At 39.8% G+C, this 17,502-nt stretch overlaps 1 protein-coding gene across 8 annotated transcripts in view; it reads right to left on the bottom strand.

Annotated features, from left to right (window-relative positions):
* AKR1D1 (aldo-keto reductase family 1 member D1) overlaps window positions 1–17,502 on the bottom strand; it is an 88,625-nt gene that overhangs the window by 23,870 nt on the left and 47,253 nt on the right. For 4 of the 8 annotated variants that reach the window (XM_033863331.2, XM_033863330.2, XM_019949636.3 and 1 more), the window contains 4 exons: window positions 12,112–12,279; window positions 8,528–8,644; window positions 5,060–5,137; window positions 989–1,111 (listed from right to left, as the gene is read on the bottom strand). In XM_033863331.2, coding sequence (XP_033719222.1) covers window positions 989–1,111; window positions 5,060–5,137; window positions 8,528–8,644; window positions 12,112–12,279 — 486 coding nt within the window. The remainder of the gene's footprint in view (window positions 1–988; window positions 1,112–5,059; window positions 5,138–8,527; window positions 8,645–12,111; window positions 12,280–17,502) is intronic. The other 4 variants (XM_033863334.2, XM_033863333.2, XM_033863332.2 and 1 more) reach the window with 2 other exon arrangements.

Here is a 17,502-nt window from a genome sequence, read left to right as displayed (position 1 = left end):
CTTTTCAGGAAGGTTGAACCAATTTGCATTTGCCAGCACTCCATCACTTGCTTACATGGAACACTATATTAAAAAATAAAACAGAAACTTTGCTAATTTGATACACAATACAAAATTACACTTAAATTTAAATTTCCATAATTACTAGAGCAGCTAAATATTTTTCATATGTTTATCAGTCTTGCAATCTGTCTTCTGTGACTTTCTGTTCATTTCTTTTGAGCCTTAGTATTTTTCTCATTGATTTTTATTAGGCTTTTAATTCGTAAGGACATGATCCCCTTTTTCTGTTATATTTTTAGATATAATCATCTAATTTTGTTTGCTCTTTGTTTCTAATATTTTTAGAGTTTAACATTTTTACACTATTACATGTATTGGTTTTCTTTATAACTTTCCCATGGCTTCCCTTTCTATCCATAGCTCCAGAAAACTAAAATTCTTTTGTAGTATTCACAAATAATTTCTTGTTTCTTCTTTAACGCCTGATCAAAGGGACACTTTGGAGTATAACATGAGGCAAAGATCTATATTTGTTACTATATAACTATCAATTTTCCCCACACTATTCACTGAAAAATCAATTCCTTTGTCATTAGTTTGTGCTATTTTATTTTACATTAAGTTTTTATTTTATTTGAGACTGTTTCTAAGGTATTTCTTATTTTCTATTTATTTGTATGTTGGTTCTTGTGTAATCTTACATTATTTTAAATACTCTGTGTGTCAATGTCTGGTAGGTTTTGTTCCCCTACATTATTATTTTTCTTCAGAAAAAGTTTGGGTTACTTTTTGGATTTGGACTTTCAAATCTTTTTTCTTAAGAGCCATAAATTGACTTGCCCACGGTCTAATGATGAGATACACGTAAAGTGACCACAAGACTCCCTGACTCCTAGTCCAGGATTCTTTCTGTTGAGTAATGGATCCTCCCACATTCCCCACTCCCCACACCCCCCCTCCCCTCCCTCCCCTTGTCAAGCTGTACCTGGTTGCTGACTGGCTTATGCTTAAGTCCTGGTTTGTTCAGAATAAGCTCCAGCTGCCTACGGTTAAAATTGGATACACCGAGGGATTTCACCAAGCCAGCATCTTTGCAAGCTTCTAAAGCCTGTAGGGTAAGAGCAAATGGGTCAAGAAAGAAATCTCAACACCAGCAGGAATAAACATTTATAAAGGTGACTGTGCATTCTTTAAAAAGTAAAGTCCCCGGGTATATTAATAGGCATTCTGTGAACTAAAGAAAAGTGGAGGAGATAGGCAGGAATTCTGTAATTGAATGATTTTGGGGAAATGTTGTATATCATATCTTCCTCTTGTATTTTCATAATGTATACCAGCATGATAATAATGATCTTATTTCTTAAAATTTGTTGAGGTTTTCTTTATGGTACAGTACCTGAAAATTTTTATGTGTCTGGTATGTGTGGAAAATGTATATTCTCCTATTTTTGGATACAGATCCTTCTTGTTTCTCTCTCTCACATACACATGCATTATATAGAAGATTAGGTCTAGCTTTTCCTGGCTTTTCAATAATTTAGAGAAATATATCAGAAATCTCCCACTGTAACAGTGGATTTACCAGTGTCTTTCTGTATTCTATCGATTTTTGCTTTATATATTTTGCAGATATTTTATTTGGTAGATATGTGTTTAAGACTGATATATCTTCTTAGTAAATTAAATCTTTATCATTATGGTTTTTGCACTTCCCTATACATTTTAGAATCAGCTTTTCAATTTCCTTTGGGATAGTCATTGGGATTGCACTGAATCTATCCATGAATTAGGGGGGAATTAACAAATTATCTGTATTCAATCTTTCCATCAAAGAACATGGTACAGTTCTCTATTTGTTCAGATTAACAAAAAATCCTCTCAGTAAAATATTGTAGTTTTAACTATATGTCTTGCATAGATTTTGTTAAATTTATCTCTAAATATTTAACATTGTTTTTAAAAAATTCCACTTCCAATTGTGTGTTGCTACATATAGATTCAGATTTTGTTATTTTTTCTTTATCTTACGGGTTATTTACACGTATCTTCTTAGTTTCCAAATATATGATGATTTTTCAGATATATATATATATTTTTTTCAGATATATTTTTGTTATTGACTCAAATTTAATTCCAATGTCATCAGACAGCCTACTTTGCATGAAGAGTATCTTTTTTTTTTTTTTTTTTTTTTGCGGTACGCGGGCCTCTCACTGCTGTGGCCTCTCCCGCTGCGGAGCACAGGCTCCAGACGCACAGGCTCAGCGGCCATGGCCCATGGGCCCAGCCGCCCCGCGGCATGTGGGATCTTCCCGGACCGGGGCACGAACCCATGTCCCCTGCATCGGCAGGCGGACTCTCAACCACTGCGCCACCAGGGAAGCCCTAAGAATATTTTTAAATGTATTGAGATCCATTTTATGTCTCAGAAAATGAACTATTTTGTGAAGTATTCCATGTGCACTAGAAAAATAGCATTCTGTTATATTTTGGAAAAGTATTCTATAAATATCAATTAGGTCAAGTTGTTTGATAATGTTTAAGTTCCTATATTCTATAGACTTTCTGTCTACTTATTATCTCAATTATCAAGAGAGAGGTTTTGAAATCTCTGACTAGATTATTCTTTTTCTCTTTTCACTACTCTTAGTTTTGCTTCATGTATTTTGGAGTTCTGTTTTTAGGTGCATAGATGTTTAGGATTGAACCGTTTATTATTATAAAACAAAATTCCTTATCCCTGGTAACACTCTTTGCTCTGAAATTTTTGTTGATATTAAAATGGTTACTCCAGCTCTCTTTTGATTACTGTCAGCCTAGTACATCTTATTCTAGACTTTCACTTTTTTTTTTAACCTTTTACTTTCAACCTATTTGTTTTATTATTTATTTATTATTTAAAAAATTTTTGGCTGCGTTGGGTCTTTGCTGCTGTGTGCAGGCTTTCTTTAGTTGTGGTGAGCAGGGGCTAGTCTTCGTTGCGGTGTGCAGGCTTCTCATTGTGGTGGCTTTCTCTTGTTGCTGAGCACGGGCTCTAGGTATGCGGGTTTCAGTAGTTGCAGCATGCAGGCTCAGTAGTTGTGGCGTGTGCTCTCTAGAGCGCAGGCTCAGTAGTTGTGGCGCATGGGCTTAGTTGTGTGTCTTATTATTTAAAATGAGTTTCTTGTATATAATATATGGTGGGGTTTTGCCTTTTATCCATTCTGAAAACCTCTGCATTTTAACTGGGTTGTTTAGGCTCTTTACATACACTGTGATTATTGACACCACTGAATTTAAATCCCCCATATTGCTATTTATTTTCTGTTTTTCCCATCTATTCATTTCCCCTTTTTTCTTATTTTCCTGCCTTCTCTTAGACTGATTATTTTTTATCATTTCATTTTGTCTCCTTTACTGGCTTGTTTGCTATACTCCGGAAGTTTTAACATTTTCTCTTTATGTTTGACATCCTGAAATTTCACTATAAAGCATCCAGGTATGGGTTTCTTTCTCTTTCCTCTTTGGTAATTCATGCCTTTTCAACATCTCTGGGTTTTTTCTTCAATTATTACTTCCTTTTCTTTCTTTTTTTCTAAGACTTCTATTGTGTGGATACTGGAAATTCTAATTTTATGATTTACATCTCTTAGCTTTTCATATTTCACATTTAAAATTTTTTCTTGTCCTTTCCTTCTTCACTTGGGAGATTTCCTCATTCTGATCTTTTAAGCTGATCATCTTTTCCTTATCTGTACCCATTCTATTTTTATCCCATCTACTGCACTGTGTTTTTATTTTTCATAATTATTATTTTTGCTTGTTTTAAAAAAAAGTTTTCTTGTTCTTATTTCATATTGCTGATATCTTTCTTTTATCTCCTTGAATATATTAATTGGCTAATTTAAAAGTTCTTGGTCCTCTGTTCTGTTTTTGTTGCGATATGTAATTGAGATATGTTGTTTCCTTGTGAAATAAATGCCTTGTTATTTTGGGCTCTGAGCTCATTTTCTCCTGAGGATATTAGGTACACTGTGAGGCAGTCCCTTAGAGGAGAATGCCAAACTCCAATCCTAGCAGCTCCAATGAGGTCAGGAGTGAGTGTATGGTCTTTCGGGTGGAGAGCCCCAGACAGTAGAAAACACAGTCAGTGCCTCCTCACCCCTCAAAACAAGCCACAGTTCAGATCCTCAGCTGTAACCTAAACAGGGGGAAGTCTATTAGAATGAGATGATCATTAGAGTATCATTTCCAGCCTTTGGAGTTTGAATTGGGAGAGGCAGGAAACAACTGCCAGAGGTCAGGCAGAGACTTATGTTTTTATCAGCTTCTCACAAGTGCAGGATTCCAGTGCTGCTCTGACTTGATTCCTGAAGACATCTGAACACGAGTCCTAAGTGTCTACATGTGTGGAGTGTGTCCCAAGGCTATAGCAAGAGAGAAATAAGAGCAAAAATAACTCCGATAGTTCCTCTCCTATATTATCTTAGTGGTTGCTGAGTTGCTTTTCACTCTAGGTAAAAGCTTCCGTATAACCTCATAAACAAACCAGTTCAAAATATCTGTACCTGCCTCCCACCTAAATCCATAAGGGTTTTCGCATTATTTTCCCCTAGTTTCTCACTCTTATAATCTTGGGGAAAGAGCCAGCAGCCTGCTCAGAAATGGCACCAGAATTGCTTTTCAGTTTTTCATATATTATTTTACATTTGTTTCTTTTAGACATCATATTACTGATTTTTAAAAATTCAATTTGAGAAACCAAAAATTTGTGAGTTTATCTCATTTATATATTTTTATTTACTGTTACAGTAGAACTTATTTCCTTTACTTTATTTTTCCTCCCACACTTCTCTCTTCCTTATCTTTGGCATTCTTCTCTTCCATCAAAGCAAAATCAAACATTTTTCAGCACTCAGAAGTGGAGATTTTATACATCTTTGCTCGTGGTTAGAAATACCTGACTACTACTTTTCATTGGGAGTAAAGGTTACAACTCTCCGTAAATCGAATAGGAATAACCAGATCACAATTTAAAAATGTACTCTTTTAACATAAGAGGCCCACTTGAACTCACCTCCCAAGTGGCACACAGATTTGACTTGTGATATAACCATTTGCCATTTTCATCTTTAGGATAGAATTCATCTCCAGGCTGTTAAAAAAGAAAAAGAAAATGAAAAAGTGTAGTTAACTTTATTTATATCTGGGGATTGAAATGATGGAATTTAAGTTGTCAGTATTCCAATATACCCGGGCCCTGGGAAACCAATTCAAGATATATATATATATATATATATATTTTTTTTTTTTCCCCTCCCCCTGTGGAACTGTCCAGAAATTCATTTGTCCAACATATATGACACATTAGTCTCATTCTCTCACCCCAGCATTCATTATTCTTTATTTATTGACAGATTATTGTTGTTCTTAAGCCATGAAGTTCTCTCTTAATGATAAAATTTCTCATTAAAGAAAAGTAAAAGTTGAGAATTAGGACTTTTAGACTCAGTGTTTGGATAGTCTATCCTGGCCAAAGTTGAGGACAGCAAATTTCTTACTCTTATAAGAAACCAGAGGTCATCACTAAGGCTGAGAGGAGGAAATTCTTCAGCTAAGTATAGTTGAGGAATGCAATATTCCTTAAGTATAAGGGAAATGCATAGCACATTACTTCTCAGGTCTGGCTAATCGCCCCATGGTTCTTTTCTTACCCTTTTTGGGCCCTCCAGGAGTTCAGCATCTTTTTTTCTACCTCATACACTATGTAAGTGTCAAACCTCCTCCTCTAACTTTTGGATGATACTTTCCCAATGAAGATTGACTATGGTGTGGAAATTGTCTTTCAGATTTCTCCTTTTTTGCTATATTTAAAAATGGGACCCATCTCTTATGGGCCTGGAAATGGGATAGAAATAAAAGATAATTTCTAGACTCCTTGAGTGGATGGTGGTAATCATTTCCTGAGGTTGGACAAGGAATTGAGAGTTTTGTTTTGGATAGTTTGAGTTTGAAATGACTGTTGGACAGTCAAGTGGATATTTGAAGAGAACAGAGAAGTCTCAGAGAGTGGCTCAGAGAGAGATCATGGGTACAGATAAAATTTGGGAGTCCTCAGCATATAAAATGGTATTCAATCCATGCAACTGGATGAAATCACCTATAGAGAGAGTACGGCTCAGTAAGACAAGAATATTGAGGATAAAGCACTGGGCAAAACATTTGGAGTTTGGCAGAGAAGAAGCTGTCAAAGAATCACCAGAGGGTGATATCATAGAAGCCATGAGATGAAAATGTTTAAAGAAGGAGGCAGTAGTCAACTGTGCTGGAAGAGATCAAATAAAATATGAGGACAAAGTGTCTACTGGATTTGGTTGGTGGCATAGAAGTCTTTGTAGACCTTGATAATAGGAATTTTTTGTTGTTGAAAATCAAGCAATTGGATAAAATGCATTATATTCTTAAAAATTTTCCCTAATTTTTCGCTTTGCCATCTCACCTGAATTAATCTTTCACCTGGTGATAACAATTTCTCCATGCCCTCTTTAGCAAAGATAATTTCACCTCAATTTTCTTCTATTTCACCGAGAGCAGGAAAAAGACTCCTTTCTCCTCAAAGCCATGTAATCATTCATATTAACTACCCTGGTTACCTCTGATTTCTAAGCCCTTTGACCTTCTCAACACTTACGAGGCTTATTTCCACTCCAGACTCCCTCCATATTTCTTGCTTTTTGCACTTCCTAATTTTACTTCTGACCTGAAATGGCTTTATATCTCCATTATGAACTCTCACTATTAATAGTTTTTACTCTCCCAAATTTTAATTAAGTCCTCTCCAAGTCTGAACCCATGTTAGATATTTCTATGATGTTCCACTGTGCTTACTTTACTAATCCCTTCATTTGGATAAACTCATTGTCTTTTTCCTCCTTTCCTGCTCCTGACTGTAAGGCATTATTAGAAGAATAACTCAACCCTCTAAAAACCCATGCTATTGACCTTCATTCCTGTTTAGCAATAACTTCATCTTTTTAAAATGTCTTATCATGAGTTTTTGTACTTTTTGTTGTTCTAAAATTGTGTCTGCTTATTAACTTTATATTTAAAAAATAACAAAGTGGTAAAATATTTTAGCGAGAAAGGTTTTTCTTTAAAAAGAATCATGAGATTCAAAAAGCAAGTGATATTTTGGCTTCAAAGACTGATTTCTCAATTACAGGAAGTACAGGTTCAGTTGGGAGGTAATGTCACTATACTGTGTAATTTCTCACTGTTAAAAATTTACCTTCTCTGTGTCCTTGAGCCTTGATCCTATTTAAGAATAGAAATAGAATTCCTTTATTTACCTTCTCCAAAAAGATTTTACAAGTCATTAGTTAGCCACAGAGGAGTAAATTTCATTTTCTCACTTTTAAATACAGGTTCTTTCCAAATCTGTAAGACTCAGCTTAGAACTCTGTCATTTGAATAAGAATCGAAGTTAGTTGAGTGAGGAGAAGGGCTAAGGTCAAAATCCCAAGAGCCTGAAATAAAAAAATCACTGTAGTCCACAGGACATTGCGATTATTAGGCTTGCGAGGATAAGGCAGAGGGTAGTGTAGTATAAGGGAACACGTATAAGATTGGCATCAGGCGACCCAGGATCTGGTTCCAATTCTGATGGACTTTAATCCTAGTAGTTCATTGCTTTTCTCTTCTGTGAAATGAGGTTTTTGGGATATATAATTGCTAAGGTCACATCTTGGATGTGACCACAGAGGAGAGTTAATAAGGAAGGTGCTTCCAGAGAACAGAACGGGGCAGCCAGGTTGGCTGTGTAAAGAAATTCTGGCCACTGCAATGGCAGGGAGTCCTTGTTTTTCCTGTCCAGCAGGATCTGGTTTACCTCATGGACAAGTGGTCAGTTTTGTTTTTCAATCTCTCCTTCCCTCAGTGAAACTTTAAAGCAGCTGCTGCTCTTCAGCAGTGTATACTGGGTGTGTTGGTGGTGGTTAAACTGAGTCCGTATATGGAGAAAGTTCAAGGAAGGAGTGCATTTGAGTTAGAGGAATAGATATCACCTAGAGGTCCTGATCTTGGAGCTGCCTTCAAAAATCTGACTACTCTTTGGGTTATTTTCCTTTGGAGAGGGTGGAGTGTGAGTAGGTTTTCAGTTGTATTTATTATTTTACATTATGTTGTGCAGGGATGTTTTCGGGACTGTGTGAATGGGAAGAAGGGTGTGTCTGGATGCTGGACAACTGCAATGTGGACTACAGTTAGGAGACTACTTGTTGGTTTGATGGAGAGCGTTTATAGCTGCAAAGACAGGATATAACAGACAGTGCATTAGATTATGAATCTAGAAACTTGGGATCCAGGCCTGAGTTGGCTACACATAATCTTCTTGGCATTTGTTGGGTTAGGTCAGTACTATCTGATTTACGGTAACAAAACATCATAATATTCTATGGTGCTAAGTAATGAATGAGCTTCCCGTACATAGATGTTGGCCCATGGTTGCCAAAGAGCAGAGGCTTTACCTTTAGGCATATGAACTTACCTTAAAAGCCATGGGTATTTCAATGATGTAAAGATCTACATAATCTAGCTGGAGGCCCCTGAGCGTCCTCTCCAGAGTTGGGCGGACCATCTGTGGGTCATGATGTGTAGCCCACAGCTGAAAGAAAAAAAGGGAGATAGTTAACTAATATCCTCATTATTATTATTAACAATGATGCAGCCCTTTAAAATTTGTTTTTACTGTTTCTTTTTTTGTGGCTGCACCGTGCAGCATGCAGGATCTTAGTTCCCCAACACCCATGCTCCTTGCAGTGGAAGAGCAGAGTCCTCACCACTAGACCGCCAGGGAATTCCCCAGCCCTTTAGTCTTTACAAACACTCATACACATTGTATTCACCCATTTCATTTCACAAAAATATGTTTACGTTGCAGTGTCATCTGAGTACAGGTTGAGCTGATATAACTTGACATCCAGAGTATAACTTTATCCAAATATAGTACCAGAGATTTCAAGATCCATCTGAACCACAGAGTACCTAATTCAGCAATAAAGTCTTCCTCTGCTCTGTGCTAACTGCCTAATCGACTCTTCGCACTTTCACTTTTCCTCACTGTGTAATTAGGGAACATGTATCTGACTAGTGGTTCTGACCTGGCTTGGCACTTTACTTTCATTTCACTGATAAAAGGTGTGCTTCATCTGAGTAAGAAATATGGTTGTGTATGTATCTTCACCAGATCCTCCACATTGTGATGGGTGGTGCAGAAGCTGGTGAAATTTTAAATTATTGCAAAAGTTTAGATCCCTTTTCACCGCTCCTTTGTTCTCATTTGGTTCACTTCCTCATTTCCCCAGGAAAATTCTGCCAATCCCTACTAAGATCTGAACCAATAATGTCACCAAAATGGCGGCATGGGAGACCCCAGCCTCCAGTCCTCCAACAAAGATCAACAATTAAATAGCTATCCATGGGGCATCCCTGGTGGCGCAGTGGTTCAGAATCCGCCTGCCAATGCAGGAGACACGGGTTCGAGCCCTTGTCCAGGAAGATACCACATGCCGCGGAACAACTAAGCCCGTACGCTACAACTACTGAGACTGCGCTCATGAGCCCGCGTGCCTAGAGCCTGTGCTCCTGAGAAGCCACCACAATGAGAAGCCTGCACACCACAATGAAGAGTAGCCCCTGCTCACCGCAACCAGAGAAAAGCCTGCGTGTAGCAACGAAGACCCAATGCAGCCAAAACTAAAATAAATAAAATAAATAAATTTATATTAAAAAACAATAAAATAGCTATTCATGAAAAAACAAAACAAAACAGCTATTCATGAATACAAATGGGGAGATGTTGGTCAAAGGGTACAAACTCCCTGTTATAAGACGAATAAGTTCTGGGGATCTAATGAACAGCATGGTGATTATAGATAACAATACTGTATTATATACGAGAAAGTTGCTAAGAGAATAAATGTTAAATGTTCTCATCACAGGAAATAAATAGTAATTATGTAATGTGATGGAGGTGTTAGCTAACACTATGGTGGTAACCATTTTGCAATATATAATTGTATCAAATCAGTGCGTTGTACACTTTATACAAGGCCATATGTCAATTATATCTCAATAAAGCTGAAAAAGTAAATAAAAGGAATGTAGACAGCTTAACATAAATAAGAAAAAAAAGAAAAAGAAATTACTCGTTCTCTAAAGTGTTAGGTAATGAAAGATTAAGCCTTGGGTTGTCAAACTGGAGCATGTGTACCCTTGAGGTCTGTAAAACATGGGATACTGAAGGGTACCCAGAGCTTCAGGATAAATGAATACATCTTCTTGGAGCATCAAATTTGCTTACATATTTTTTGGGAGAAAAAGCTTGGAATTTATGTACATTTTTTGCCACAAGTTAAGAGCAAGCAAAATTAGCAAAATTTGATTTTTTTCCTATGTTGGACAATAATTTTTTTCTTGCCTTCAGAGCATAGAGAAGACAATGTGAGAGTAGAGAAAAACGTGTTTTTGTTGTTACTGTGGGTCCTTTTGGTGTATTGGTGAAATCTCATCTAACTGAAAATTCTGTTTTATGTTTTAATCTATTTTTATTCAACAAACATGCAGTACTAGCTCTAGGTACTCTTTAAGTGCTTTGTAAATGTTAACTCATATCAAGCCTTGAAATGAAATGAAATGGGTGATTTAATTCAGTTCAATTTTTTCATCATGATAGGTATTCCAACAGCTTTAACGGTTTACCAAGGAGATAAGAATGAAAGTGTTTTTTTTTTTTAATAAATTCAAAAATATTTCCAGCTTTGGGCAGGATTCTTTGGCTCAGGTCCTCAGGATATGAGTTCAAGTTTATTTTTCCCCAGAAACACTTGGTGAGTTGTAACGAGAGACTCTGTAATAACAAAATCTTTAGGAATCAGGCTGTAAAGCTATAATAAAGTGAGAAGCTTCAGGCTGATATTTTGGGACAGTGGCTCTACATGGCCCCTTGAAATCATAGCCCATAAGTGGCTGGTGACTTGGGAAACTGCAAACTCCTGGAGAGGCTGGAAAGGAGTAGGGAGGATGGGGTTCTGGGGAGTGAGTGAAGTCAGAAGCACCATTTTGTTCTCTTTAGAAAACTTAGGAGAATTGTATTACAAGTTCTCTAAAGTTATACAGTTTTATTCCTGCAAGGCTGCCTGTAAATATGTATCCTACATTTCCACTGGCTTTCATTTTATCACGATGCTTTATCTTTCTGATTGCTCTTCAATGGATAGATTTCTGGAGATTTCAATTTCTCAAAAGGTAGTGATCTAAACAAAATGTGGTATATCCATACAATGGAATAGTATTTGGCCATAAAAAGAAATGAAATTCTGATATGTGCTACAACATGGTTGAAAGTAGAAAACATTATACTAAGTGAAAGAAGCTAGACAGAAAAGAACACATATTGTATGATTCCTTTTGTATGAAATGTCCAGAATAGGAAAACTAAAGAGACAGAAAGTAGATCAGTGTTTACCAGTGAATGGGGGAGAGGGATAAATGGGCAGTGATTACTAGTGGGTAAGAGGTTTCTTTTTGGAGTGATAAAAATATTCTGGAAAAGGTAGTGGTCATGGTTGAACAACTTTGTGAATATACTAAAAATGGTGAACTTTATGGTACATGAATTATATCTCAAAAAAATTAGTGATCTATGGACAAGTAGGCATATACAGAAGAAAAAGCTGCCTCCTTTTAGAAGAAGTTTTGACACATGCTTATTATAACATGAACCACCTCCTTACTTCCCTTCACTCCTCAAATCAACTTTCTTTGATTTGGCTCTTCCGTATTGTCTTAAATCAATGCCCAAGTATGAAGAAAGAACTTTTCCCTAAACTTCATGGGGCTAATTAGTCCCTAAATCCTTGGCAAGATTGAGGAATTTGTCAGTTAAGAACTCACTCCTCAGGACTTCCCTGGCAGTCCAGCGGTTAGGACTCTGCACTTCCACTGCAGGGGACACAGGGAACTAAGATCCTGCAAGCCTGCAGGGTTTGGTGAGTTCAATATTCTTCAGCAGAGAAAAGACGTCAGACCCACCATGAACGTAAGTCGTGTAGGGTGAAGGGAAGACCTCACCTTTCCGCAGTAGAAGATATCCTGCCTCTGCACCTTTCCTTCTGCTATCTTCTCCCTGATGGCCTCCCCCACTTCGTGCTCGTTCTGGTAGAGGTAGGCGCCATCAATGTGCCGGTACCCCGTGTCAATGGCAATTTTCACTGATCTTGCACAGGTCCCCTTAGGGGTCTAAAATGATAGGGGGGTTGGGTTGGGGGAGAAGAGAAATGTGTCTTTTCTTTAATCATTCTTAATCAGGACACTTGGCACATACATCGTTTTATAGCGAAAACGACAAATTCGGACACCTAAAAGTACAAGAAAGACCCCTGCGTAACTGGGTAGGATGAAAGAAAGAAGGGAAAAGGAAGAGGAGAGGAAGTGGGATGGGACCTGCACCCCTTGGGGGAGCTGAAGGTGAGGAGAGGTTCCCGCACCCGGGGAAGCCCCCTCACAGCGAGGAGATCAGTTGGGACAGAAGGGGAACTTTGGGGGCTACGAGAGGAGAGCCCAGCAACCTGTCTGTGGCAGGCAGGACAGAGTGAGACCTACACAGATGGTCCTCGCCACAGCCCTGTGTGCCCCAGCCTGAAAGGTGTGTCACCAGTGTGTATGGGGGCTGGGTGCTAAAATGTGGGGTTTGGAGAGCAGACCCGGGGAGAAGACTTTTGACTGTTGACTGTGCGGAGACAGCCTGAGGGGATGGAAGTGAGGAAATCCACAACTAGGAACGCTTGTAGAGGAAACCCAGACCGCCATAGAAGCGAAGCACCATTGTTAAGTGACTTGCAAGGGGCAGGACTGCCATTGCAGCCTCTCTCCCCACATGAGGCCCCTGCCTCCCTGGGCACGGGGAAGGGCTCCTGCCAGGGCAGGAGCTCTTGTGACCCCCGTTGCTGCTGCATCCACAACCCCCTCCTCGCCGGGGCGGACTTGTGTGCTCCAGGGCAGCCTCGGGAGCAGACCCCTGTGGGTGGCCCACATGCAGAGGTGGTGCTGAAACCACAGCTGAGCCCCAGGGGCTGTACAACTAAGGAAGAAAAGCTGAAGTCTCTCCTCGCAGCTGCACAATCTGCGAATTGATGACCCTGCGACCAGCTTTGTAAGCTAAGTGCCTGCAGAACATCTAAATGGACAGCAGCTGCTCCTGCAGCCAAGATGGGCCTAGCTTAACAGCTGTAGACTTTGTGGGCACTTACACAGGGGGTCGGGCCAGGCCAGAGTCTGAGCTGCCCCCATAGTGCACACAGCGGGTCCAGATCCATGCTTACTGCAATCCTGGGACATGACTTCAGTGGATCTGCGCTGGTGGCCTGGTGAAAACAATGTCTGAGGGACACTGGGGCCAACTGCAGGCATTCCCACGGTTAAGGTGGAGACGAGAGCAGTACCAACAACAGTGTAATCTAAGAGCTTGTACAACAGGTGAAGGTGACACAACAGAGCACACCCATAGGTGAACAGCTCCAGAGGAGGAATGCTCCAGTCCCACCTACCTCACACCACAGATCAGAAACACAGCTCAGAAACAGATCTGGGGGACTCTACTCCGACGACTAGGTAGCAGATCCCACCCCTGACAGGGCAGTGACAACCAGAGAGCAAAGGGGAGGCCCTGCTCAATATCCAGTGCAGGTTCTGGTCACCACAACATCAGTCACACCTCCTATCAAAGGGATAACAGCCAGCATACACTGAGGAAAGAGGTGGCAGACATCTATACTAAAAAGAGCCCTCACACCAAAAAATATTAAACCCATGCAGGCTACACAGGGATGTTCCCACATAAAAATAGCCCTCTGTGCCAGTCTGAGGGTCTGGCATTGAGAGGAAGGACCCCCAGAGCATTTAGCCTTGAAGGCCAGTGGGGCTTGAGTGCAGGAGCTCCACAGGGCGGGGGAAACAGAGACTCCACTCTTGGAGGGTGCACACAAGGTCTCACGTGCAGTGGGATCCAGCACACAGGAGTACTTCCATAGGGACCTGGGCCAGACCTACCTAGGGGTCTTGGCAGGTCTCCTGGGGAGGTGAAGGTAGACTATAGCTCACTGTGGGGGCAAGGACACTGGTAGCGGAAGCCCCAGGGAATATTGATTGGAGTGAGCTCTCCCAGAGGTCCACATTTCAGCACTAAGACCCGGCCCCACTCAATAACCTGCACACTCTAGTGCTGGAAAGCCTCACACCAAACAACCAACAAGATAGGAACACAGCCCCACCCATCAGAAGACAGGCTGCCTAAAGTTGTACTGAGCTCACACACCCCTTGACATGGACATGGCCCTGCCCATCAGAGGGACACGACCCAGCTCCACCCACCAGAGGGCAGGCACCAGTCTCTCCCAACAGGAAGCCTGCACAAGCCCCTGGACCAACCTCACCCACCAGGGGGCAGACACCAGAAGCAAGAGGAACTATGATCCTGCAGACTGTGGAAAGAAGACCATGAACACAGAAAGTCAGACAAAATGAGAACACAGAGAAATATGTTGCAAATGAAGCAACAAGAAAAAACCCCACAAGAACAACTAAATGAAGAGGAGATAGGCAATCTACCTGAAAAAAGTTATATGACCTTTAGAAAAAAGCAAGAAAATAATTGCCATGAAAGTTAGAAGATAAATTACCTCTTGAGGGAGAGATGGTTTTGAATTGGGAAGGGGACACAGAGGGTTTCTGGGGGTTGGTATATTCTAATTTTGGATCTGTGTGGTGGTTACTCAGATGTTAGCTTTAAAAGTATTCACCCTTCTATATATTTCAAAATTTTAAATGTTAAAAAAATAAGGAAGTAGATCAAAAATAAAAGGTAAGTGACTCAAATAAGTTCAAAACTTTAGATCCAAAGAATGTAGTAACCTGGGCATGAAACATCCATTTGTGGCCTTGGACCTACTATTTGTTCTCCTTTGATTGGTTCCAATTGGTTGCCAAGCTTTGTAGAGTCTACCCCATGATTTGTATCCTTCAGCCAAGTTACTTCTTTTTTAGGCCCCAGCCAAATTATTTTCTTCACAGCCACCGACCAAGTTTAAGTTCTTATTATTTTTTGCCTGATTTATTAGAGAAGCCATCTCACTTGATCTCTATGTATTTTGCCTCTTCTCATTTTAATTCGTTTTAACGTTGGCAGGGTAATAGCTTTGAAATATGAACCTACTTTTTTCTCCCTGGTATTTTTTTGTTACCATCTACCCCCCCAACCCCCCCCTCCCCGGCAAACCATTTTTTGTAGCTTGATGTGCAGCATTCATTGCCTCTGGAGAGGAATGATATAAAATGCAGAAGTCAGTTCTTGGTATTTGCTTTCTAAGAGCCAAGGCTTCTGTGGCAGGAGTGTGAGTGTGAAGGGGTCACAGGTACTGCAAAGAACTCAGGATACACACTCTACTAAGAGTAAAAACAAACACCAGCTGAGTTGTTTTCTTTGACTCTTAAAATACTAGCTCATATAGTGTTTTACAAAAATATAAGTGTTGCCATTACTTAAAAATTATTAATTACTTTACAATATTCCTTGAAAAATGTGAGAAGATCAGGCCACACTGGACTTTTGTTTATGCATGACAATTAGCTGTAGTGGAGAAATTACCATCTTCATTTAGAATGGTGAGTGGAATCCCTGGTACTCTGTTTATTGTGTTTTGTACCATCAATCGTCTCCTAAGTGTTACCTGCACATGTTTTTTGTGTTTTTTTGTTTTTGTTTTGTAGCAAAGAAGAAGAAAGCATTTCTTGCACTTATATCTACTATCAAAATGGGAAAGCAGAACAAAACTGAGAAATAGACTTGGCTCTCTAGGGCCACTTATTTACGGTTCCTGCCTGGTCCCTGGTCCCTTTAGGTAGAGATTGTGGGAACATCCTCAACTCTGACAAAGATTCTTTCATGGACCAAACTCTAATCAGGTTCTTTTGAACTCTTTTCCAACATGGACTTTCATACTCATCTCTGCTCTGTCCAAGCTTAGCAAGAATCCTGCTAAGTCAGTTTAACCACAACCTCTCACCCTCCATATCTGATCACGCTTGATATCAAAACAGGTTCCTCCTCCTCCACCATGCCCCAGGAGATGTCTAGTCACCCCACCCTGTCTTCAGCAAGAATCCTGTTAGGTCAGTTTAGCCAGAATGGCCCCGTATTCCTGATGTTTCCTCTTAGTAATTTTCTACCCACAGATTCCAACCCTGCACCTTGGTTATAAATTCTCACTTGCCCATGTATTCAGAATTGACACCAATCTCTCTTCCCTACTACAAAATTGCATCACAGTGGCCCCTTGATGTTTCAGCCTCCTCCTTAGTACTCAAGAGATTGGACTTCACCTCTCCTTTGCCCCACATACAAAGCCTTTGGCTCACTCTTCAGAGTGTGAAAACTGTTTACAGCTATAGAAATCTTAACCAGAGCCACCCAGGAAGGGATACTGGATCAGTTACAACCCCAATCTAGGCTGCTCCTGCCCTATAGCTTGGTGTTTCATGATCTACCCCATAACTAGATTTGTTCACTGTTACTTTCATCTTTGGACAAGCACTTCAGCTTTTCTTTATATTTTATTTATAAGTGTATTTATTTTTTCTGCCTTCAGTCACTCACGGATTTCAAATCCCTTGTTTCTAGTCCATTGTTTCAATCCCTGTGTTACCTAGAAAAATGCCTCATACATGGTAGGCACACAATAAATATTTATTGAACTGAATTATTGCCCATTTTCCAAAATATTTACCATTGGTCTCAGATTTGTGTCATTTGCACACTTGGTAACATTCTTGAGTTTTACTTGAAGTTTTTGATAAATACTGGTTATTAACTCATGGGCTGATATACATAAAAACCAAATTAATTTCTATCAAAGCAGAAAAACGAACAAGATTCAAAACTCTTGCCTATCGGACTTTCTCAGACAGCGATATAGGGAGAGAGACAGGAAGAAGGGAGACTTGCTGGGAGGCTATTATAGACTATTTCATCCCTGTATGAAAATATTCTGGGACTCTGTCCTAGGGAAATGGTGCATAGATAATTTGTACAGTTCAGTTTTCATTAGTTAGTGATTGTCAAGTGAGGAAATGCACAGAGTGCCTGGTGCTACTAGATGCTGGTTCCATCTCAAATTCCCTGACTCCACAGGCATGAAACACCTTAATAAGAAAGTTGGGCATATTAAGAGAAAAAAAATCTTTGTAAGTCAGGAGAAGCTAGGCTGGTTGGCCTCACACAGCTGCACAATAATGTTCCTCCGGGCTGCTGTTCTACAGTTCCTATCGTCACGTGTGTGACAGTGGAGTCTCAAATGGGCAGATGCTGGAGGAGAGGTTATTGTTAGTCTTCCTTATCTCAGCCTTTCATCTCTGCTCCTACCCCGACTCCCCCTGAAGACAAGCCTAAATCTTCCCCTGGCGCCTGCT

The sequence above is a fragment of the Tursiops truncatus genome, chromosome 9, assembly GCF_011762595.2.
Source record: "Tursiops truncatus isolate mTurTru1 chromosome 9, mTurTru1.mat.Y, whole genome shotgun sequence".
Classification (NCBI taxonomy): Eukaryota; Metazoa; Chordata; class Mammalia; order Artiodactyla; family Delphinidae; genus Tursiops; species Tursiops truncatus.
This window is presented reverse-complemented; position numbering and strand designations above follow the sequence as displayed.